The 24,208-nt window shown below is 43.7% G+C and overlaps 1 protein-coding gene across 4 annotated transcripts in view; it reads left to right on the top strand.

Moving 5' to 3' along the window:
* STN1 (STN1 subunit of CST complex) overlaps nt 1-22,865 on the top strand; it is a 36,467-nt gene extending 13,602 nt beyond the window's left edge. The window contains exons 5-10 of one of the 4 annotated variants that reach the window (XM_069460360.1): nt 4,112-4,279; nt 4,989-5,112; nt 6,209-6,380; nt 11,375-11,494; nt 14,536-14,608; nt 22,102-22,865. In XM_069460360.1, the coding sequence (XP_069316461.1) occupies nt 4,112-4,279; nt 4,989-5,112; nt 6,209-6,380; nt 11,375-11,494; nt 14,536-14,608; nt 22,102-22,259 (815 nt within the window). In that variant the 3' untranslated portion in view covers nt 22,260-22,865. Of the gene's footprint in view, nt 1-4,111; nt 4,280-4,988; nt 5,113-6,205; nt 6,385-11,374; nt 11,495-14,535; nt 14,609-22,101 lie in introns of all 4 variants that reach the window. The other 3 variants (XM_069460362.1, XM_069460359.1, XM_069460363.1) reach the window with 3 other exon arrangements.
* Nucleotides 22,866-24,208: the final 1,343 nt, after the last annotated feature.

The following is a 24,208-nucleotide window of genomic DNA, read 5'->3' as shown; positions in this document are numbered from 1 at the left end:
TGTGGGCTATAGTTTGCACACCTCTTTTTTAGACATTATTTTAGTTTAAAAAAACCTCTTTTTAAAGAAATGGCATCATCAGAAATATTATATAACTCCTATAGTTAGTAATTTTTTAGATCAACAAAATGGCTATTAATACTGAATGAGATTTTTAAAATATCAGTAAGCAGATGAATAGATGAAGAATCACTGTGGGTAGCCTTAATTCACAGTTGCTTTGCAAATACAAAGAGAGTATCAGAGGACCAGGAGAAAGCCTAAAAATGATTCTCATCATGTTATGTGTGATGTTTTTAAATTGTTCCCAACTAGCCCATTCTCTCCTTTTAATTTAATTGCCCTCAGTTTAAAAGCTTTCCATTGGAAAGTGGCCAACGAAGACTAATTTTTTTCAACAAAATTTAGTCTGGGTCAAAATCATGTTCCAGTCAGTGAAAGTATAAAAATATAATATTAACTCCCATAAATGTCACATTGAATGTACCATTTGGACTTAGCTTATGAGCAAAGTTTAAAAAGCCTGGCCCTTAATATTAGAATTTTAGGGGATTTATCTTTCATGATGGAATAGACTACTTAAAGTGAAGTTCTGTCAAGCTCCAGTCATCTCATTATATTCATTAAATTACACAGCTTGAGCCTTCATTTGGCAATTTGGCTCACCCATTAAATGAAAGCCAGACCTCTTTTCCTCAGACCAACCATCAGTCTGATCATTTCAATGGTGCTATATGAAGCATTTATTATCACCTATAACGTATGGATAATGGCAATGAAATTTATAAATACCTTTAAAATTCAGCGTAAGTAGAAGAGGACCTGGGAATAGGAACAATGAGCAGCCTTTTAAAAAATAGTACTTGGGGATTTTCTGTCATTTTTTTTTTCCTGAGGCAGAGTCTTGCTCTGTTGCCCCAGCTAGAGTGCAGTGATATCATCACAGCTCACTGCAACCTCAAACTCCTGGGCTTGAGCGATCCTCCTGTTTGAGCCTCCCAAGTAGCTGGGACTACAGGCGAGCACCACCACACCTGGCAAATTTTTTCTATTTTTTGTAGAGATGGAGTCTTGCCCTTGCTCAGGCTGGTCTCGAACTGGCCTCGAGCAATCCTCCTGCTTCGGCCTCTCAGAGTGCTAGGATTATAGGTGTGAGCCACTGCACCCAGCCAATGCTTGGGGATTTTCTAAGAAACCCAGTAAGCTGAGCAGTGTTAATGCTGATTATTCTTGGGTGTTCCTAGGTTCCTAGGTATTGGTCACTGCATACACAAATTCTCTGTGCTCTCTATGTTGCTGTTTCCCTTGGTTTAGTAGATGTATTAAAAGAAAATTAATGCCTCTGCACATTACAAAGCCATGGTTATCAAAATTGTATTAGATTAATTTTGATGATGGACTTATCCATAAAGAAATAACAGAGTAGATCATATTACATAAAAACATATAGCCTCTCCTATAATTTAAAAGCAAAATAAAACGTATGGAATCATTATGTATTTGTTAAGGTATTAAAAATCCACCTGCTACTCAGGAGGCTGAGGTGGGAGGATCACTGAGGCCAAGAGTTCAAGACCAGCCTGAGCAATATAGCAAGACCCTGCCTCTAAAAATTTTTTTTAAATTAGCCAGGTATGGTGGTGTGCATCATAGCTACTCACAAGGCTATGGTGGGAGGATTGCTTGATCCCAGGAGTTCAATGTTGCAGTGAGCTATGATCACATCACTGCACTGCAGCCTGAATGACGGAGCAGGACCCTGTCTCTAAAAATAAAAAAAGAAAAAAGCAAATGTAGAAGCTATGAGCATGCATGCATTGCTGACATCATGTAAAAACAGAGGTTATGATGATTTTTTTTCTGTCAAATGTTCTCACAATATATAATGTAGTTTAAACCAATTTGTACTGTTTTATTTAGTAATCCCTAATGAAAGACCCCAAAGAAAACAAGATAATTTTGTCTTGAAGGCCTAATCCTTCATTATTACAAATATATTATTGGGTATTTCCTATGGATCTGGAATTGTGCTGAGCACATAACATAAGGGTTAAATTAGATCATGCACAACAACTCTATGTCTGAGGTTAAACTCTAATATCATCCCCATTTCATAATTGAAGAAATTGAGGCATAAGAGTAGAGAGGAAACTGAGGCACAGGCAGGTTAAGCAGCCTGCCCAAGTTCACACAGCTAGTAGGAGGTAAACTGAGATTCAAGACAGGTCTTTCTGACCCCGGTAGCCAAGTGCTCACCTCTGAGCTGTACTGCCCACACACGGTGCTAGTGATAAAAATCAAATTTAAAAATAGTTAAAAGGGAAGGAAAGATTTAGTAAGACTAGCTAACAAACTGTGGCATGTTAACAAGACAGAACATTATATTGTTATATAAAATGTGAGTTGTGTAGATTCTGTGGATATATGTGTATATTTAAAATTATGCTAGGCAGAAAAACAGAACACAAAATCTTTTACACCCACCAGCTGTACCTGGAAAATGTGATTATCTCCAGGGGCAGGCAGCGGAGAATAAAGGGTAACAGGAAGGCTCTGAAGCTAGAGGCTGCCTGGGTTCAAGCGCCAGCTTGTCGCTAACTAGCTGTTTTACTTTGGGCAAGTTGCTTGCCCTCTGTGACTTGGCTTCCTCCCCTCTAAAATGGGGCTAATAATAAACAGGAGTGGTTGTGAGTATTAGACCTGCTGATACATTGTAAAGTCCATAGAACAGTAGAACAACACCTGTAGTACCCAGACCTTCGTGCCTATTCTTTTTTTTTTTTTTTTTTTTTTTTGAGACAGAGTCTTGCTCTGTTGCCCGGACTAGAGTGCCGTGGCGTTAAGCTCACAGCAACCTCAAACTCCTGGGCTTAAGCAATCCTTCTGCCTCAGCCTCCCAAGTAGCTGGGACTACAGGCATGTGCCACCATGCCCAGCTGATTTTTTTCTATATATATTTTTAGCTGTCCAGATCATTTCTTTCTATTTTTAGTAGAGACGGGGGTCTCGCTCTTGCTCAGGCTGGTCTCGAACTCCTGACCTTGAGCGATCCTCCCACCTCGGCCTCCCAGAGTGCTAGGATTACAGGTGTGAGCCACCGTGCCCGGCCCCTATTCTTATTTAATACAATTTGGAAGTAAAATTCAGTGTTAGAAATTATTCCTAATTGGATGTGTATTGGATTCTTGTCACCATGAAGTTGTTTAAGTTTATAGTTTTTTTTTTTTGTATTTTTTTTTTTTTTTTTGGAGACAGAGTCTCACTCTGTTGCCCAGGCTAGAGTGAGTGCCGTGGCGTCAGCCTAGCTCACAGCAACCTCAAACTCCTGAGCTCAAGCGATCCTCCTGTCTCAGCCTCCCGAGTAGCTGGGACTACAGGCATGCACCACCATGCCCAGCTAATTTTTTCTATATATATTTTTAGCTGTCCATATAATTTCTTTCTATTTTTAGTAGAGATGGGGTCTCGCTCTTGCTCAGGCTGGTCTCGAACTCCTGAGCTCAAACGATCCGCCCACCTCGGCCTCCCAGAGTGCTAGGATTACAGGCGTGAGCCACCATGCCCGGCCTAAGTTTATAGTTTTAAGTGGTATGAAAGTAAGAGAGAGAGAGAGAGAGAGAGAGTGTGTGTGTGTGTGTGTGTGGTGAGAGAGAGAGAGATTAGCCTAGTTGCCCAGCAGAGAGGAGAGGTGAGAGATTAGGATGTTGAGCGCCTAGGTGGGACAAGTCTCTCTTCAAGGACACATGGAAGGGTTGTTTAGAGCTATTGCCACTATGCCTGGCTGAACTCTGCACAGAATTCAGCTTTGGACTGTGTGGAGCCCTTTGCACTGGCAGTGCAGGGGCCAGAAAGAAGGCGCTGGAGTCGCACTGGAACTCGCCCAGTGGGCCTCCGCCCAGACTCCGTTCCCTGCACTCTACTCTTGAATAATTACAGCTTATACCGTTTACTCAGCAGAGGACTTCCAAAGGTTATGCGGATTTCCTACAGTAGAGCCACTAATCAGAAGTAGAATAAATAAATGTATTGTGATGGTCTTACCCTAAAACTGTGTCACAAATGTGGTGGAGGAGATTGTGTTATAACTTTCTTTCCTTCTGGCTCTAAACAGCTACAGCTGCTCCAAGTACAGCAGGAGAGCAGAGCTTAGCCTCAAAACTTAAGAAGCTACAAGAGGCCATCGAACAGAGAACAAAGTTAGAAATTGGGGATGTTGTCCGAATCAGAGGCTATATCCGCACGTACAGGGAAGAGCGAGAAATTCATGCCACCGCTTATTGTAAGTGTAAAAGATTTTTGCCACATTGGTTGTTATTCTGGGTGTGTGTCTAGTAAACTCTTACTCAGCTAGAAGTCAGACTTACAAAAAGTTCAAATAAGATTTAACTCTATTTAATGGGGGAAATAATATTGTGTAACATGCTTTCTTTAGAAAAGCAGCATTTCTTAATTTTAGAGAAGTAATTATAAATTGGGAAAGAAAATGAATCATTTACTATATGTAGTTGGCAAGTTTATTTGGACAACATAGTAGAGCTTCCAAAGTACTTTGAAGGTCTAAGTGTCAATCCATTAGGGCAGAGCATTCATCTCTTCAAAATGATGGAAATTTCTTGAACACCATTGAGTCTGTTGACTTTAAATGAAAACAGCTATGTGGCAGTCCTCCATCATCTTCCCTTTGTGCTGTGCCGGCTGGTTTTTGGTTGGAAATCTCAAGGACAGGGGCCGACCACCAGAAGAACAGAGGAATGACACACTGATGTGCCGTCCCAGTCCCAGCCTAAGCCGTGGCCACGCCTGTGGTGCTTGGGGCATTGCATTCCCTCTTGCAGGATGCCTGGGAACCACTTGGCGACCCCTGGGCACCCACGAGAAAGGAGGCCCACCCAGGGCCTCGTTTACTGTTGTCCTGCTAGCACTTGGGACAGGGAGAAGAACTGATCTCAGTGTCATTTCTGTGACGTCTTTTTTCTGGTGCTTGTTAGATAAAGTGGACGATCCAGTGTGGGACGTTCAAGTTGCAAGGATGCTTGAGCTGCCCACGCTCTACAGGAAAGTTTACGACCAGCCCTTCTGCAGCCCGGCCCTAGAGAAAGAAGGGGCAGTGAGGTAAGCTGTGTCTTGTCACCGCTGAAAACACAGCCAAGCAGTGGGAGCCCACATGCTCGCCTCAGCCTGGGTTGAAATCCTGAATCGTCTGCTTCTTGCTGTGGGGCTCTGGGCAAGTGCTCTAACCTTCTGTTTGCTTCAATTTCCTTATCTGCAAAGATAATGGTACAGATGTTATAGGGTTGTTGTAAGGAAAATAGTGTGCAATTGGAGTCACCGAAGGAGTGCAGGTGGGAGCAGAGAAACACACTTAGAAGAAATCATACCATTTTTCCAAGTTGGTAAAAACTATAAACTCACAGATCCATGAAACTCAATAAACCCTAAGGCAAGAAACCTGAAGAAAACTGCACCCAGGCACATCCCGATCGAAATGTTATACCATAGCACATCGTAACCAAAAGCCTATAAGAAAAGCTACACCGATCATTCCCAACCAGGGAGGACTAGGAGGAATTAGAATATATGCATTTTTATATGCTAATATATGCATAGAAGAACTCTGAGAGGAGCCAGAGACACCCAATAACAGCAGCTCCCTGGAGGTGGGGACTGAGAGGTAGGATGGGAAGAAAATAAAAGAGCTTTTCACTGTGTACCCTTTAATGTTTTTTAACATGTGAATATATTATATATTTAAAAAACTATATTAAAGTAAAACTATAGACCTGTGTAAAATAAAAAGTGAAAATTCTCTATTTTCCTGTCTCCCACATTGGTACCATTCCCCAGAGGTTACCACTGTTCCTAGGCTGATGTGCACTCTTTTAGATCTGTGCTTACACAAGCGTGAATATTCACCCATATATTTTGCAGGTTGTCATTTGCTTTTATACAAAAATGGGACCATACCTTACGTGCTATTCCGCAGCTTGACTTTTTTTTTCCAATCTATCGTGACTAGCTAGCTCTGTTGGTTCCTACTGTTCCACCCCATAATTTTACATAACTGCACAATGTTCATTGTATGAATTACTCTTTATGTCAAAAATGAGCATCAATATAGTGTTGCATTTTCTACCTAACTTCCTGTTTTCTGCACACCAAAAAGGAACGCAGGTGACAGTTTCCTGTGGGGCTTTTTTCCCCCCAGCAGCGATCCAGGTGCCCTGGACCTCACCAGTCTCACGAGTTTGCTAAGTGAAAAAGCCAGAGAATTCCTCATGGAGAACAAAGTGCAGACCTTTTACCAGCAGGAGCTGGAGATAGTGGAGTCTTTGCTATCCATTGCCAATCAGCCTGTGATTCACAGCGCCGGCTCCGACCAAGTGAGTGCAGCCTGCCCGCGTGAGAATTCCAGTCCCTGTCCCAAGTCTGCAGTTAGGCATTAAGACTAACAGGGGCCGGGCGCGGTGGCTCATGCCTGTAATCCTAGCACTCTGGGAGGCCGAGGTGGGCGGATCGTTTGAGCTCAGGAGTTCGAGACCAGCCTGAGCAAGAGCGAGACCCCATCTCTACTAAAAATAGAAAGAAATTATATGGACAGCTAAAAATATATACAGAAAAAATTAGCCGGGCATGGTGGTGCATGCCTGTAGTCCCAGCTACTCGGGAGGCTGAGACAGGAGGATCGCTTGAGCCCAGGAGTTTGAGGTTGCTGTGAGCTAGGCTGACGCCACGGCACTCACTCTAGCCTGGGCAACAGAGTGAGACTCTGTCTCAAAAAAAAAAAAACTAACAGGGTGGGCCAGGGAACAGAGGTGATGGTTCTGTCACATGTTGTTTCTATTCTGGAAAGAAACAACTGACCACTAAGAACTTGAAATGAGGCCGGACCTGCCCTTCCTCCCTCCTTACTTAATCTCATTGCACTTAATCTTCAAGTAGAAAATAATAGTAGTCTAAGGTTTATGGTACTTAGCTGTTAATACTCACTGAGATGTGTATTTAATCTCAGCAGAAGCCAAGTGAGGGAGAAGTAGATGACAGGAGATAATTATCCATCCAAGATGATTTATTAATCAGCAAGATCTTTAACCTGAACCATTGTTTTTAATGACTTTTTCTCCCTTTTTCAGAATAAGCTTAACCTATTGTGTTTTGGGAGTTTAAATAAAGACGAAGTTGTCTTCAGTCTAGTTTATTCATAAAATTTCAAGAACACTTAAGTAATTTTTTATTCTTGAAAAGAGTTGCCTCCTTATTTTTTTACCCCTAGTGTTGTAGGTGAACATGTTTGGTTGCTTGGTGTTTGTTTATTGCTTGGAATTAAGAATTATTTGACCTTATATAAACATGAGGTCTAGCAAAAAAAAAAAAAAAAAAGAATCGTTTGAGACTTTGGTTTTAGGCTTTCCCTTTCATTACAGTTCTTAGGTTTGTTGATGTTGTAACACCAATTATTTACTTTTATTTCTTTTCTTTACCCTACCAGGGAGTGATCTCAGCTTAAATGTCACCTTCTTGCCCTCCCTCTTGCCATTCGCTCTGATAAATCACCACTTGGTCTCTGACTCTTATACCTGTTTTCATATCTGTGATATCACTAGTATTTATTTGTTGGCCCACCTGCTCCTGGACCAGAATTTAAGTTCTGTGTCTGTCTTGTTCTTTGCTCTCCACCCAGGGCCTAGAACAGGGTTAGCGTAAAACAGGTTCTCAGTAATTATTTGTTGATTGAAGGGATGAGTGGGGTTTTTAAAAAATTCAAATGGTCCCAGAAAGCATATAGTTAAAAGTAAAATTCCTTCCCATCCTCTTGCCTGCTTCCTTTTCCCAGAGACAAGCACCATTACTGGTCTCTTGTATATCCTTCTGGATATAGTTTGTGCAGATATAAACTCTAAGTAGTTGTAGCCCTTTCTTTTTTACATAGATGGTAGCATGCTGTAGTTTACTATGAGGCCTAGCTTTTCATGGCTCAGCATGTCTTATAGATCCTTTCATGGCAGTACATGGATTTGCCACTACAGTCTTTTGTGATGTGAACTGTAATGTGTTTAACCAGTCTCTCCATTCCTGGACTGTTCACATGTTTTCTGGTTTCTTGCCATTACCAACAGGGCTGCTGTGAATGCCCTCACTAGGTAACATAAGTTATTCGCGATTCTATTGGAACAGATACCAGGTCACCCTCCTGACCTCCTAGGCACGGCCACTGTGTCTCAGTTTTGTTTGTGCACTTAATTATCTCTTTTGGGCAACAGGCTGATGTGCCCAGTGACCCATGATTTCATATGGGGAGAAGAGGGATATAATTTCAGAAAACACCGAGGTGGAAAGGGTCATGACTGGCTGCTTTATTCTTTGCCAAGGTAGCTTCTACACAGTTGCAGCTCTCCAACTATCTGCTGACAGCAAGATTGACCTTCCCACTTAATCATTTAGAGGAGGCTTAAAGCCAAATTGACCTCCTAGGACTTCTGATGACTCTATCAGCATGTTTGGAAGGAAATTTAAAGCTTAGCGAAGACCGCATTCTTCACATGAAGAATCTTCTGTGATAGCTATAATTAAGTGAGAGAGAGAGAGACTTAAGGACTCTTTGAGGACTAAAAGGCTCCTGCATTCAGAATGACCTATGGGAAACTTTTAGCGTGATAGCTTTTTAAAAATGCTTAGAGCAGAAACTTGTGTGTGCCCAGTGCTGCATGTTTAAAAAGAAATGAATATGGCACTATATTTGCTGTCTTTGGAAACTTTTTTCCATCAATTATGAATTAGTCCCTCACATTGCTCTGGTTGGAAAGGTCAGTGTCATTAAATTGAATTCGGTTTAATAGAGGCCTGGGAGACTAAAGATGCTTCACAATGATGGTGAAACCCTAGATCCTTTGGCACTTTCTGTCGTCGTACAGATGAAAGCTTAACAAAAAAATCATTGTGATGGTGTAATAGTTTAGAGGCAGAGAGAGAGCAGGTTTGAATGTTTCCTCCTTTCTTTTTTCTTTTTTTTCATACTGGCCCTTCTTAGCAAATCCAGAAACATGATAAGCAGGTCTTGCAAAACCATTGTTTCTTTGACAACTGGATGAATGTTGAGTTTGTTTGGGAGCGAGAACTATATATATTTCAGGATCCACCCAGTTCCTGACCTGAGACGAGGAGAGGCTTGGTAAGGCTCAGCGTGTTCAGCTAGTGACTGTTTTTGTCTGTGAGCAATTTCGGTTTCCTAAATCTGACGAGTCTGTCATTGCTCTTTTGGAAAAGACAAGAAAGACGCAGATTCCTGTCCAGGAAAAGCTGCTGGGAGGAAGAGACGATTGAGGCTTTACCCTTGAGACTGGTCTTTAGAATCAGGCCAGGGAAACAAGTCCCCGGGTCAGCTGAGGCAAATGTTTTTGGAAAGGAAGCTTCACATGTTGTTTATATTTACAGGGAGCCATTTCTGTGGTGTCCTTCTTGTTCACAGCTGAAACTGTTTTTAATCTCCCAGGCCCAGCATTCTCTCTTTCTGCTATTTGATCTTACTGAAGTCCAGAAGGAGGAACCAGGCTCTGTCTGGTCTGGGGATAACCATCATTTTTAATGACAGGAATAATCATGTCACAATCATTTCTAGTTAGTTTCCAGTGTATTTCTGTCTTGGTAAGAGATGTAATAAACCTGACCCTTAGAATCCTTACGTTAAATTGACTAAAGAAGATAGCTCTCCTTAGAATTATAAAGATTAAGTGGTTATAGAGGTTTGTGAAGGAGTCTCTATCAGGTTGATTGAGGGTCCCCTAAGAAAGAGCACTCATGTATGAAATTAAAAGCAGCTTTGCCCTAAGCCCCCATGAATAAAAAGAAATACGACTGATGATTGCTAGGTGAGGTGTTTATTTTAAACACACCCAGATAGCTTTTCTGCCCGTGGGAGTCGTCAAATATTTCTCAGCCTTATTCTCCCTTCAGAAAATGGATGCTGTCATACCCTGGAATGTTTGCCAGTTTTTAGGCCCTAATGTCCTAATGACCACGTTCTCCAGCTTGTTCTGTTAGGGAAAACCTTAGACTATTAATTTAATTAAGAGTGTTAGACTGTCGTCTTTAGCCCGGGAGAGCACGTTTGTGAAACATCACCAGCATCTATTAGATAAACAAAACGCCTGTTTGGAAGGCCTCTTCTAGAAAGAGAAGATTTCTTTAGGGATGGAATTGGCAACATTTGAGACCATTTGGAGGTTCTTTCCTCTCCTTGTCACCTTGAGGAAATGTCATCGGCAAATCTCAGCCACACTTTCTTTTTCATCATCGATGGATATTGCCCCAGATGGCCTTTGTAAGTACCTTTCATTAGAGGTAGGACTTTGCCTTCAAACACTTTTTGGGAAGCTTGGCCACATTTCTTCGGAGCTCTGATCTTTTTAATATCTTGATAAATTTCTATCCTATTAAAAATGGATCTGTACCTTGAAGGACAGTTGCTGTTCACCATTTTCTTTGTTTTGAGAATTAATAGAAAATCCCCAGTGGACTAATAAGTATACAGCCTCTCTAGTGGGATACTTGTTTCCACTCACCTCACAGATACTTTATTGGTCGCCTGACGTGTGCCAGGGAGGGGGTGGCTGAGATGAAGTACAAAGTCCCCAACTCGAGAAGCACACTGTCCGGTTAACCGAGGTGGGACATAGGTGATAGCCTAGCTTCTTTGGGAATAAAAAATAGGGTGACCTGGTAGCCTCTCTAGGCAAATCTGTCTCTTAGAGAAGGGAAGAAATAGTGAAAGTGAGGAGATGGAGAGCTGACAGCAGCAGAGGTCCCTTCCGGGCGGGTTCTTGCCTCGCTCGAGGGCCAGTCTCCACCCTCAGCCTGGTGGACGCCCCCGGTGGGTCTCTGCACAGCTGTTTGCCTCCACAGCGCTCCGCTTAAAACGGACAGACCGTTTAATACTTACTCTGTGCCGGAATCCCCAAATTATTTCAATATGTGTAAATATCCTTGAAGTCTCTAGGAAGAGATTATATATAGCCACAGTTTTAATGGAGAAAAGGGCTAATATGTATACAATATTTTGGTTCTGTATAAAAAATAAGTCAAAGATTGTCCAACAGCAAGAGTACTTTTTTGATTCTCCGCTACCTATTATTGAATTAAACAAAAAAGCACAACTAAAGTATGGAACAGTTAAGGAGTGTGGGCCTGCCAGAGCACACTTCTCAGTCCTCCTAGATACATCCTGCTAGGCTGGTACATTTCTGCATCTTTCTGACTCAGCAGATAAAAAGCCTGTTGGGCAAATTCATGAACCAGTTGGTCTAGGGAGTTGTTCTCAGATGCTATTAGGTGGGACTTATTTCTTTCCTTCTTTTTTTTTTTCTTTTTCCTCTTTACACAGGTAGATAATAAGGAAATCACTTCCAAGGCGATTCATAGTATATTTAAGAATGCTATACAGCTGCTGCAGGAAAAAGGACTCGTCTTCCAGAAAGATGGTGGTTTTGATAATCTGTACTATGTAAGAGACCTTAAACTTAATTTTTCTCCTTCATAGCTTCAATTACAAATATATTTATTACTTACAGGCTGGGCGCAGTGGGTCACCTCTGTAATCCCAGCACTTTGGGAGACCAAAGGGGGAGGATTGCTTGAGGCTGGGAGTTCAAGACAAATATATTTATTACTTACAAATAACCACTTACTATTTTTAAAACTTACTAAGGAGGTACATAATGTCAGAAGTGAAAGTTGGGCCCTTATCTCTCCCCAAAGTACCTCTTTTAACAATACAGTTGACCCTTAACACAGGTCTGAACCGTGCTGGTCCACCACTTATATGTGGACTTCTATCAACCAAATGCGAGCATGTGAAACCTACATATTAGGAGGGCTGGCTTTTCATATACTCAAGTTCTGCAGGGCCAGCTGTATGCACAGATTTTAGTATAAGCTGGTGGTCCTGGACCCAACTCCTGCATTTACTGAGGGACAACTATATATCCTTCTAGACATTTATCTGTACGTTTACAAATGCACGCATATAAAAATGTGCTCCTGTGGCTTTTTTGTTTTATAAAAAATGGGACCATCCTCTAAATCAGGATTTCTCAACCTCAGCACTATTTGGGCGAGATGATTGATTGTTACAGGCACTGTGCTGCGCATCGTAGGATAGTTGGCAGCATCCCTGACCTCCACCCACTAGATGCCAGCAGCTCCCCAGTTGTGACAACCAAAAATGTGTCCGGACACTGCCAGATGTCTCCAGGACAGTTGGGAACTGCTACTCTAAGTAATGCTCAGTGACTTTTTTGGTACCAAAATAGCACATTACAGGCACCTTTCCACATTAGTACTTAGACATCTGCCTCATTCCTTTTAACATCCTCCTGGCATTCCATACTATGGGTACCTGCCATCAATTTTGTAGCCATTCCTTTGTGATGGACACTTACTGTGTTTCCAACTTTTGGCTTCACAGATAGTGTTGCTAGGGCTATTTTTACACAACTATCTTTGTGAACTTATGTCAGTATTTCTGTAAGATTGACTCTTAAAACTGGCCACAGTGGCTCATGGCTATCATCCTAGCACTTTGGGAGGCTGGGGTAGGAGGAGTGCTTGAGGTCAGGAGTTTGAGACCAAGGTAGGCAATGTACTGAGAGCCCATCTCTACAAAAGAAATAGAAAAATTAACCAGGTGTGGTTACACACACCTGTAGTCCCAGCTACTTGGGAGGCTGAAGCAGGAGCATCGCTTGAGCCCAGGAGTTTGAGGTTGCAGTGAGCTATGATGAGACCTCTGCACTCTAGCTCAGGCTACAGAGTGAGATCCAGTCTCAAAAAAAAAAAAAAAAAAAAAAAAGATTGACTCTTAAAAGGAGAGTTGCTGGTACTAGGGGGCATGTACACTTAAGCTTTTGGTCGACACAGTCTGATTGGCCTCCCTAAAGGCTGTGCCAGTTGATAGTCCCAACAGGAATACAACTGCTTGTTCTCTTCATTCTTTCTGAGTTGAAAGCTCGCCTCTTGCTGCATTCCTTTAATGTTGGAGGAGATAAGCTGAAAACAGGTCCTCTCAGGACCACTGATAACAATAGCATAGATGTGGCCTCAGTCACGTGTGATTCTTCTAGAGACTGATCCACACTCCAAGGTATCCCAGAAGTCTCACTATTTACAGACAAGATTCCCGAGGGGAAGCCTTTCTTAATAGGACATTTCCTGATTTGTATATACCCTGGTGATTCCTCATTTTAGAGAGTTTTGGGAAGTGAAGCTATGATTTACATACTACGAGAACAACTTGTGAAAGAGGTATCTCAGTCTGTGTAAGGGTGAGGATACCCCCTGGATGGGAGGCTGGGTGCGGGCGGTTGAGCTGGTTGCCTCCTGGGAGGCTGGAGAGGTTCCTGGGGCAGCTCACCTTGAGTCGGCCCCTGGGACACACATTCCTCCCAGGCATGCAGGGAGCTGCCCTTCCTGGGAACGGCAGTGCAGGGCGAGGTGTGGTGGGCCGGGCACTTCCTCCCGTGAATCACTGTGAGTCTGAACGGGGTGATCAAGCAAGAATAGGTGTCTTGGCCCCTTCTCTGACTTCACTCCTCCATTGCCTTTGTAGGTTTCCTTTCTCCTGAGGCCCTGCTTCAGGGAAATGGTTATCACAGTAAAGTCAACACTTGTGTTTGTATAGTGCTTTCCTACTTTCAGCAGCTCACACACATTACCTTACTTAATCTTCACCAAAACCTTGTGAGTGGAGAGCAGGCAGGTGTTACCAGCATCCCCAGTAAGTCTGGTCATACAGGCAGCCTTAGGCTGTCTCTAAGGAGGAAACTTACAGCTGTTTGTTTGAATGCTTCTCTCTTGCTTTCTTCCCTCTCTCCCGTATTTCCTTTCTCTTTTTCTCTCTCTTTTCTCTCTCTTCTCTCTTTGTTATTAGATTTACTCTTAAACATGAAGGTGAAACCCATTTGCTGCTTTCCTCTTACCTGAGCTGGTTGAGAAAGAAACTAGGTTATTATCTGCCTTTTGTTTCAGTGGATAGGCTAGTTTTATTCTCATACTAGCTTGTCCTTATAGTTTTTTTCTTCTTTTATTTTTCCTTGTGGTTGGGAGAAGGAGGAAGACTGATACAAGACAAGACAGGTGTCAGGGCCCAGAAGAAGGAGTCGTGGGGCAGAGATCGGAACCTTTGATGACTTGGGCCTATCTCAAAAATATAACAAATAAAAGAAATTTTATGAACATGTTACAAGTGTTTAAAGAAGAGAATTGCTTCTTAAAAGTACATAATTCCAGCTTTTCTTTACTTTATGGCTTCAATGAACCAACTCCCAGGGGTGTGTCCTCTGGGCCAACTAGGGAGCAGTGAGCTGCTTGGGGACAGAACTGGTATGACAATAGGCCGAGTATCAAAAACCCTGTTGTTGGAGTAGGGAGGAGGATTGTTATGAAATCTTTAGAAACGATCCTAAATGCTAATTTGGGAGTCTGGATGACACAACTGCTGTGTTACCTAAGAACACACTCTCTCTCTGAACTATTTTTCCTATTTAGGTAACCAGAGAAGACAAAGACCTGCACAAAAAGATCCACCGGATCATTCAGGAAGACTGCCAGAAACCGAACCGTAAGTGCTGCCATGTACAGGTGACACCCTGGTGCCTTGGAAGGGGATGCTTCCTCCCAGAGAGCACTGAGGGGAGAGTCAGGAGCCCTGCGGATTTTCCCAGTAGTGACTTAGGGAGAGGATGGTCAGGGCACCAGCCCTCTCCGAGCCTCTGTTTCCTCCTCTCTAAAGTGGGTGTTAGGCTAGCACACTTGTCCTGACCTTGGCTGCACATGACATGCAACCTTGGAGCTCGTTTAAACAAGCCCACCTCCCACCCTGGGGATTCTGATTCTGTAGGGGATGGGGAGGGGATGGACAGGTAAGCTCCCCAGATGATTCTGATACAGTGAGGTAAGCCGCCACTCCGGGACTTTATTTGTGTTATTTCTTATTTCATGCTTGCCCTTTATTCTTTGAACATGAACCTGACATTTCCCTCTCTCTTAACTTGAAAGCCTTTTAGTGTTGGAAGGAATGGGTTTAGACATTACAGTTTATGGGTGGTATGATTCATTCATCTTGGAAACAATTTGCAAAAGAAATGGTTTAGAAAATGGTTTTAGTGGAGTTAGTTCAGCCCCTAGTGGTTAGACACTCAAACTGTAGCTCATCTGACAATGAACATTACCAGTTTCACACTAGTTAGAAAGAGAAGAAAGCATCAGTTCTATCTTTAAATCCCATGTAAACTGAACAGTCTTAAAGATGGCTTTTTGAAGTCTACTATTTACAAACCTATGTTAATAACAAGTGTTGGAAAGGTTTGCTAATGACTCCAGGTCCCCTGGTCTGCAGAGAAGTCCACCTCCAGTTCTTTCAGCCCATACATCCCTGAGCCTGGGCTTGCTCCCAACTGAGTCAGTGGGTGGAGCCAGGCCAGGTCTCCAGCCCTGGTGTTTATGGTATGCAGCCCTATTTGGCCTTTAAGAACCAATGAGGTCAGATCCCAGAGTGGTATGACAACACATCTTAAAATAAACTCAAAGGAATCTATTCTTTTAGTGCAAGTGAATGAACTCTGTTCACTTCATTCAGAACAGTAAGAACAAGCATCCTTTAATTGAGGGAAAGCCCTGTCTATCCACAGTCGAAGGAGCTTTTGAGAGCAGTGCAATGTGGGATTATTCAGCTAAGAAGGGATGAGTAGATGTTCCCAAGAAAACATCCTTGTACTCATCCTAGTCCAGGCCCCCTGGCCAGATGCTTTTTTTTGTTTTTCTTTGAGGCAGTCTCACTTTGTTGCCTGGGCTAGAGTGCAGTGGCGTCATCATAGCTCACTGCAACCTTGAACTCCTGGGCTCAAGCGATCCTCCTGCCTCAGCCTCCTGAGTATCTTGGACTGTAGGCATGTGCCACGATGCCCAGCTGCTTTTCTATTTTTGTAGAGACAGGGTCTTGCTATTGCTCAGACTGGTCTCCAACTCTTGGCCTCAAGCAATCCTCCCACCTCAGCCTCCCAGAGTGCTAGGATTATAGACGTGAGCCAGCACACTGGCCCAGATGCTTATTTTGATCTGGAATTCGGAATGGAATGGATTTAAGCCTAGGGCTGGTGAAGCAAATGAAAAGAATTCACACTTATTTCTTAGGAGGACTTAACAACCTAGGTGACCGGAGGGGCTCTAAAAGTGGCAGGTTTTGCATCCACCCACAGGCCAGCTCCTGCTTCAGTAAGTGTCAGGGCGGACAGACTCTACCAGCTCGTCTGTGTGTGGAGCCTCAGAATGCCACAAACCAGTCACCTGCCACTAACCAACTCCCGGAGCTGAATTCTGGAGCCTGAGTAACTAAGAATGCTGATGAAAAACCTCATAGGCACTGTCCTAGAATCTGCTGTTACTGTTCCTCTTCATAATACCATAATATATGGCCTTACCAGTTATTCTGAACAATAATGTATGCCCATCATAAAAAAATCAAACAGGCCGGGCGAGGTGGCTCATGCCTGTAATCCCAGCACTCTAGGAGGCCGAGGCAGGAAGATTGCTCCAGGTCAGGAGTTCAAGACCAGCCTGAGCAAGAGCGAAACCCTGTCTCTACTAAAAATAGAAAGAAATGATCTGGACAGCTAAAAATACATATAGAAAAAAATTAGCCGGGCATGGTGGCACATGCCTGTTGTCCCAGCTACTCAGGAGGCTGAGGCAGAAGGATTGCTTGAGCCCAGGAGTTTGAGGTTGCTGTGAGCTAGGCTGACGCCATGGCACTCACTCTAGCCCGGGCAACAGAGCAAGACTCTGTCTCAAAAAAAAAAAAAAAAATCAAACAATGCAAAAGTGCACACAAAAAAGTCAGACTCCCTCCCAGCACTGAGCCCCCGCCTCGGTATTCCTTCTGCAAAGGCAGTGGTTGTTACCAGTTTCTTGCATATCCTTCTAGAGATGTCATGTGCTCTCACAAACATATTTGTATAGTTTATCCTCTTGAGAAAACATAAGTAAAGGTTAGCAAACAATACACATTGTCCCACACCTTGTATTTTTGGTCTAACATTGGCTTCTGGAGGTCATTTGGCAACAGTATGTATAAAAGTGCCCCAGTCTCTTTAATAGCTGTACCGTATCCCATTATATATGTAGGTAGACCCTTGATCTAACCATTCCTGCTGGGCCTTTAGTTTCTTTCTAACCTTTCATACAAAATATAGCATTGAGTGTTTCCTTGTAGAAGGACTTGAAATCTTTAGTCATTTATAAGTGTCTCAGCAAAAGCTAAACCTACAATAATGAAAGAACTATGCACATAAAGCCCAGTTTGGATCCCGGAAGGATTTATACGGGTTCTCTAAAGACGGGCAGTGTGGCCTTGTGAGGAGCTGGGCTCTGGAGCCTCCTTACCTGGGTTTGAATCCCAGCTCTGCCACTTTGCAGCTGTGTAACTTTGGGCAAGTCTGTGCCTCAGGTTCTTTTCATGCAAAATGGGGATAATGAATAATAGTACCTACATGATGGGTTGTTGGAGATGTAAATGAATTGTTTACGCATGTAGTTAGGGCTACCCAAAAAAGAGTTAAATAAAAACGAAGTTCTGTCTCCTGATGGCACAGGTAATAGCCCTTAACTCTCTAGCCTGGAGTCTGGAAGCCTCACTCTCTATTAAATATTGCTCTGGAAGGGAGATATTTCAGATAGAAACCGTGTGTGGATTTTGCTGTTATTGTTGGGCTAAAGTTAAAAAAACCTGGAGTTTGGCTTTAAGTATTGGTGCAACAATGTCAAATTACCCAAAAAGAAAGAGTTCCACATTGAAGATGTCTTTTTATCCCCAGCTTTTTATTTTGAAAATGTTCCAACCTATAGAAAAATTAAAAAGTGAGTACAGAAAACAGAGTTTAGCTAGAGTCACTAAAAATTTCAGCTTGTATTTTCTAAGCACAGGAACATTCTCCTATATGACCAAATTATTTCAGACCTAAGAAAATGAACGTTTGATGGGTGGGTTCTAAAATGGCAGCATTTCACTAGATGATGACTTTATACCATTAGCTTTTTAAAAAGCTTACATGTGTGTAGCTCAAATTCATTCTTACTGTCCTTAGAGCTGGATAGTACTGCTGCTTTGTGTGGAAACCGAATACCTCATGACACCACTCACACTGGAGTAATGTTTTTTTGACTTATGACAATTTTTTTTTTTAAAGACTGTTAAAGCAGTTTTCTAACCTTTTGTAGTTACAGTAGTAGATTATATCTGAAGTGTATCTTAATATGATTTGGGTCTTCAGAGCATGGGCATTTGGGGTTCCTGGTGGAGGTACCGAACAAATGAGGCTATATGCAAATGTACTTGGAAAAATATAAAGTGCAGTTATCGTTGTTCTTTGAGGTGCATTTTAAGATAATCATGGCTGCAAGGCAGACACTTCAGAAAAGTGTGCTTTGGCTTGTGGGTTTGTTCCAGAAGAGTTGAGTGATATCATTGTGCTAACTGCTAGGGAATTGCTTGCTGGCTTTTATTCCTTTTACTATTTTCTGATAATTTCCTATATACAGAGGAATCTAAGTTCATGTTACCCATGTGACTGGAAGGTCACTTTTTTTTTTTTTTTGAGACAGAGTCTCACTCTATTGCCCGGGCTAGAGTGAGTGCCGTGGCGTCAGCCTAGCTCACAGCAACCTCAAACTCCTGGGCTCAAGCGATCCTCCTGCCTCAGCCTCCCGAGTAGCTGGGACTACAGGCATGCACCACCATGCCCGGCTAATTTTTTCTATATATATTTTTAGCTATCCATATAATTTCTTTCTATTTTTAGTAGAGATGGGGTCTCGCTCTTGCTCAGGCTGGACTCGAACTCCTGAGCTCAAACGATCCGCCCACCTCGGCCTCCCAGAGTGCTAGGATTACAGGCGTGAGCCACCGAGCCCGGCCTGAAGGTCACTTTTGAACAGCCTCACAAGCCACCCCTTAGACAGCCGAGCAGCCTTTATGAAGAAACAGCTGAAGGCCTCAGGGACAGTCAGCATCGCTGCTTAGGGGCCCATGTATGGCTAGTGAAGAACAGGAATTGATAGTAGGAAAATGTGTGCTCTCTTTGATTCTAACTGATGCTATTCGCTTCTGTGACTATGCTTGCTTTTAGTTGTTTAATAAATATAGTTAATCAGAATGAAAAACAGAGATAAGAACAAAGGTAACTCCATGATAGGCTAGGCTTCCTGGATGTGAGAAGCCTAGTTCTGCTTCTGTATATATGGCTTGCTGGCTTGATGCTTAGCGTATGGCAGGCTTCACTAAAGTAAAGGAAAACAAAGCCCCGGGGAGGTAACCGCAAGTTACTTCCTGATAAAGGGCTGGAGAGTCCAGGGGCCCTCCAACCAACTAAGTAGATAAGAAGAGCAAGACATGATCAGCGCATGAACGGCTTGTGCAGGGTGTGTGTTCCCAGTATCGCTTGTAACCAAAAACTAGAAGGTATGCAACAACAGCCCCCCCTCCCCGTCGGAGACCCTCCTCTTCCCCTGGATGATGTTAACTACAACTGGCGCCAGTGCAAAAAGCCCAAAACTTAGAGTCAACAAACCTGAAGCCAACGAGATCAGCCACTTCTAAACAAAAGGAACAAATAAACTGAAGGGGGATGAAGTGCAGACTAGTGTGTCGTGTGCAGACTAGTGTGTTGTGTACAGACTAGTATGTCATGTGCAGACTAACGTGTTGTGTGCAGAATAACGTGTCGTGTGAAAACTAGCATACAGAAAAGTATAAAAACCTAATCTTTACCCCAGGGCGGGGTCCTAGTTCCTGGAGAGGCCACTGCGTTGGTGCTCTGGAATTTGGACCCTGGCCCGGGGCTAGTTAATAAACTCCTTTGCCTTTTTGCAGCCTCAGTGACTCTGCCTCTCTGTTCCTGGGGCCAAAGGGAACCGGATCTAACACTAGAACTCTGAGCCTGAACATCTGGGCCTCACAAAAACTAAGGTTAAAAGCCAAGCGGCACTGAAATTCCTGGTACTCCTTTCTGCAGTGAGCGCTGGTGTGGTTGGCATCCTTCGCCCGCCATCACCAGGCCGCCCCCCCCCCCCCCCCCCCCGCGCTGTGCTGTTCAGCTTTTCCTCCTTGTGAGTCTTTTCCTTTTTCTTTTCCTTCCTTTCCTTTCCCCTCTGCCTCTTTTTTAGAGACAGGGTCTCGCTCTGTCACTCTGACTGGAGTGCAGTGGTGCAATCATAGCTCACTGTAGCCTTAAACTCCTGGGCTCAAGCCATCCTCCTGCCTCAGCCTCCCGAGTAGCTGGGACTACAGGCCTGTGCCACCACGTCTGGATAATTTTTTTCATTTTTTTTTTTTTAAGACAAAGTCTTGCAATGTTTCCCAAACTAGTCCTGGCCTTGGTCAGTCCTTCCACCTTAGCCTCCAGAGTAGCTAGTACTACAGTTGTGAGCCACTGTGCCCAGCCTTAAGCTTCTTTAGAGCAGAAACTAAGTTACGTGCATCTTCTTAGGTTATGGATATAATGATAGAATCATATTAGTTCCCTACGAGAAGTACCCACCGTGGGTCTTTTATCCACATAACCACCCTATCCCTGTGAGCCACTTGGCCCCAGTCGTAGAGCCAGGACTTGAATTCAGGTCTGATGGACTCTGGTGGCAGCTCTCCGTCTGCCACGCTCTACTTGCTCCTCCTTGCTGAGTGCTACACACACTGTAGGTGTTCAGGAAGCCTTTATTGAGTGGGTGTTGAAGAAACAGCCTGGAAATGTGGAGACCGCAATCCCAGTGAGGAAGTGTAGTGAGTGGGCGCAGCCACTAGAGGTCAGAATACAGCAAGTCTTCGTTAGCCCCTGTAGCCGTCACTGAACCTCAGAGGTGGTCCCCTCCCCGTAGCTGGGAACACTGCGGCTTACGGATGCTCTGGCTTGCCAAGGCTGCAAAGGCACACCGAGTCTCGAACCATGCTTTGCCCTACACCGCAGTACTTCTCTGAGCACCTTCCTGGAGCCTAAGTTATTTTTTCATCTGAAAACAACACTCAGTGGCTATGTGGAGCAGCTTTTGTGTGCCAGGTGCTGGTATATGACAGGGGGAGGGCATGCCTGGCCCTGCCATGGAGTTTAAACTGTGAAAACTGGGAAGGGCTTGCTTATAGCAATGAGGTTCGACTTTGACTCAGAAATACGTTTTATGTCATGTCTCAATAAATTATATAATTCTAATGCATAAGAGAGATATATATATGTATATATGAAATAAAGTTTCACAAAATAGTACTTATCCAATTATAATGCAATGTATTCTGTAATTTTCTATTCTGGTCTATTTTAGTCTGTTTGCTAAGAAATAGAATGCTAATCACAACCCACAAAAATTGATTTCATGATCCCCTAATGGTCACGACCCTCAGCCTGACTTACCACTGCTCTAAATAATTGATTTCAACTGGGCAAGAGGTTACTAAACCCGAACTTTTATCATTATATACCAAATGGTCTTAGTTTGGAGTAGAGGGTAAGAGGTTACTTTTATAGAACACAGCCATCACAGATAAGACTTCCTAGAGGCCATGAAGGGAGGAATGAGAACAGGCCAAAGGTAGGAATCCTTCTCACCATGGCAGCCTCATCAAATCAGGACTGCGGGAAGGAACACGGGGGACACAGCAAACCAGCTCTGCTGTGCATCTCAGGGGGGCGCCCACCGGGGTAGCTAGAGGCTTAGCACTGAACACGTGCACTTACGAGTGGAATTGCACTAGAGAAAAAAAACTTATCAAACACTAAAAATCCATTAGGTTGTGGATATAAAATCATTGATTGGGAATCCTTCAAAGTTGAAGGTCAGAGTCCCTGAGCAGCAGGTCCGTGTTGCTGTGATGACATATGGGGCCTGAGAACAGGTTTTTTTGTTTTTGTTTTTGTGATACTCTAGACCAGTGCATCTCAGACTTTAATGTGCATCAAACTCATCTGAGGATCTTGTCAAAATGCAGGTGCCAGTTCAGGAGGTGTGGAGGGAGAGGACAGAGGAGGGTCTGACACTTGTGTCCAAGCTCAACCTCTTGCCTTTTTCCCACAGACTCAGAGAAGGGCTGCCACTTCCTGCACATCTTGGCCTGTGCTCGCCTGCGCATCCACTCGGGCCTGAGTGAGGCTGTGCTGCGGCAGGTTCTGGAGCTCCTGGAGGACCAGAGTGACATCGTCAGCACCATGGAGCACTACTACACGGTGTTCTGAGCAGAGGCCGCAGACAACACGTGCGGACGAGAAAGATGAGGTGGCGTTCACCCCCAGGCTCTGATTTTACACATCATGCAAGGGCTTATATGAAGGCAGTTACCTCCTAATACACTACAAAATATGGTCATTCAGAGAATGGAATTTGACATAAATGCTGTTGGCTTCCTTCTTCCTGCTGTAACCTTGAGAGACAATAACTAACCTCACCATGACATACAAGAAAACCCTCCCTGTTGACCTCCTGGCTGGGCATCACTGATGGAGCAGAATGGGGACAAAACAGTGTTGGCAGCTTCCTCGGCATGTTATGTGTGGAGGTCTATGTGGCAGAGGGACACCACGGGAGAAAGGCCCACATGCTGCGGAACTGAAGCACACACTGCCAGACCACACAATTCTAGATGTTTAAAACTTCAGGTTATCAGAGGCATTTCTGTGGGCCTCGCTTAATGGTTAAGAACTGGCTTAGGAGGGTACTGCCTTTTTGAGTGTCACTTGCCTATGGTTTCTGTAGCTCAAGCACCAGCAGTGGGGCCTGGGGCCTGGGTTTATGTTCCTTACAGAGCTACCCGGAGACAGGAATAAACAGGGATTCCAGGCCTGGTTCTGTGTTTGTCATTTTCCATTTGTTTCCCTCTAAATCAGTACATTTCCCTGCACTTACAGAGGTGCATGACTAAGTGCATCATCCCTCAATGTCCCTGAAGATCCCAGAGGCTGTCAGCCAGTTGCCTGGCAGGCAGTAGATGTTATTTTCAAGGTTGCTGCTGAGTGTGCAGGACGTGCTGATACCACCAGACAAAGACTCCGTATGTGCCCAGACAGGTGATGGAGTCATGCTTTTGCTCGGAATGACAAGGTGAAGGAAAAACATCTGAGGTATGTAGTAGGCTTGTTCTAACAGCAAAATGACAGATCAAACCAGCAAAAATAAAGTGTGGGGAAAGATTTGGAGTTAATTACAGTCATTTCACAGAAGGCACATTTCACAGAAGATGCTGTCTTTGTCTGCTGCGTTTGCTCTTGATGCAGTAAACCCTTAGCGGCTCGGCTAGACGGCAGGCCTGGAGAGTTGCTCTCCCCGCCCTGGAAATGGAATGGTTTTTATACTGAGGAGTCAGCTGCAGCTCAGTATGTCAGGCTGAGAGCTAGTACTGGCAGATTACGTCTGTCGTGGACTTTTGTAATGACTGAAACCTTTGCTGGTTTTCAACAGTGATTATACAGACAGCTGCCCTGTGTTGAGAGGGTGCCTGCAGAATAGGGTCTGCCTGGAATGATGTCCCGGCGGTTCTTCCTTGAGGTCAGGAGCTGTTCCGTAGTGAGTACATCTTTGGGTAGTGGAGCTGCCCAGGAAGGAGTCTAGAATCTGTGTAAAAAGGGCATATCCTTGCGCACTGCAACTCCATTCCTAGGGGTTTATCTCAAGGAGGCCACCACACAAGAATAAAAGGATATTGCCCAAGATGCCATTGCTGTGTAATCCAGAATTCTATAACTGGGGAAAATACATATCTATAGGGAAAAAGCTAATTATGGTTTATGTACACAATGAAATACTATGCAGCCTCTAAAATGATGGAGCAAACAAATAGTATTGCCATTCTCACTATATCTGTGTTCCCAACAGATACAGTGAGAGGGAAATCAAGTTATAGATCTGTTTATATTGTATAATACCATTGATCTAAAGTTCCCTGTGTGTGTATGTATGTATCTATGCAGAGTGTTTCTGTGTGTGTGTCTTTATAAATCTAGCACATGGATACACAAACATACAGTTAACTGCTCCCCTCCTCCTAGAAATACTTTCTGCATTTGGCTTTGAGGACACCACACTCTCTGGCTGCTCCTTCCCAGCCTCCTTTGCTCCATCCTCTGTCTCCCTGTGGGCCCAGGGCTCAAGCCCTGGCCCAGACCTTGTTTCTGTCTGGCTTGTTCCCTTG

This window comes from Eulemur rufifrons, chromosome 28 (genome assembly GCF_041146395.1).
Source record: "Eulemur rufifrons isolate Redbay chromosome 28, OSU_ERuf_1, whole genome shotgun sequence".
NCBI lineage: Eukaryota > Metazoa > Chordata > Mammalia > Primates > Lemuridae > Eulemur > Eulemur rufifrons.
Note: the sequence above shows the minus strand (reverse complement) of the source record. Positions and strands in the feature narration are given on the sequence as shown.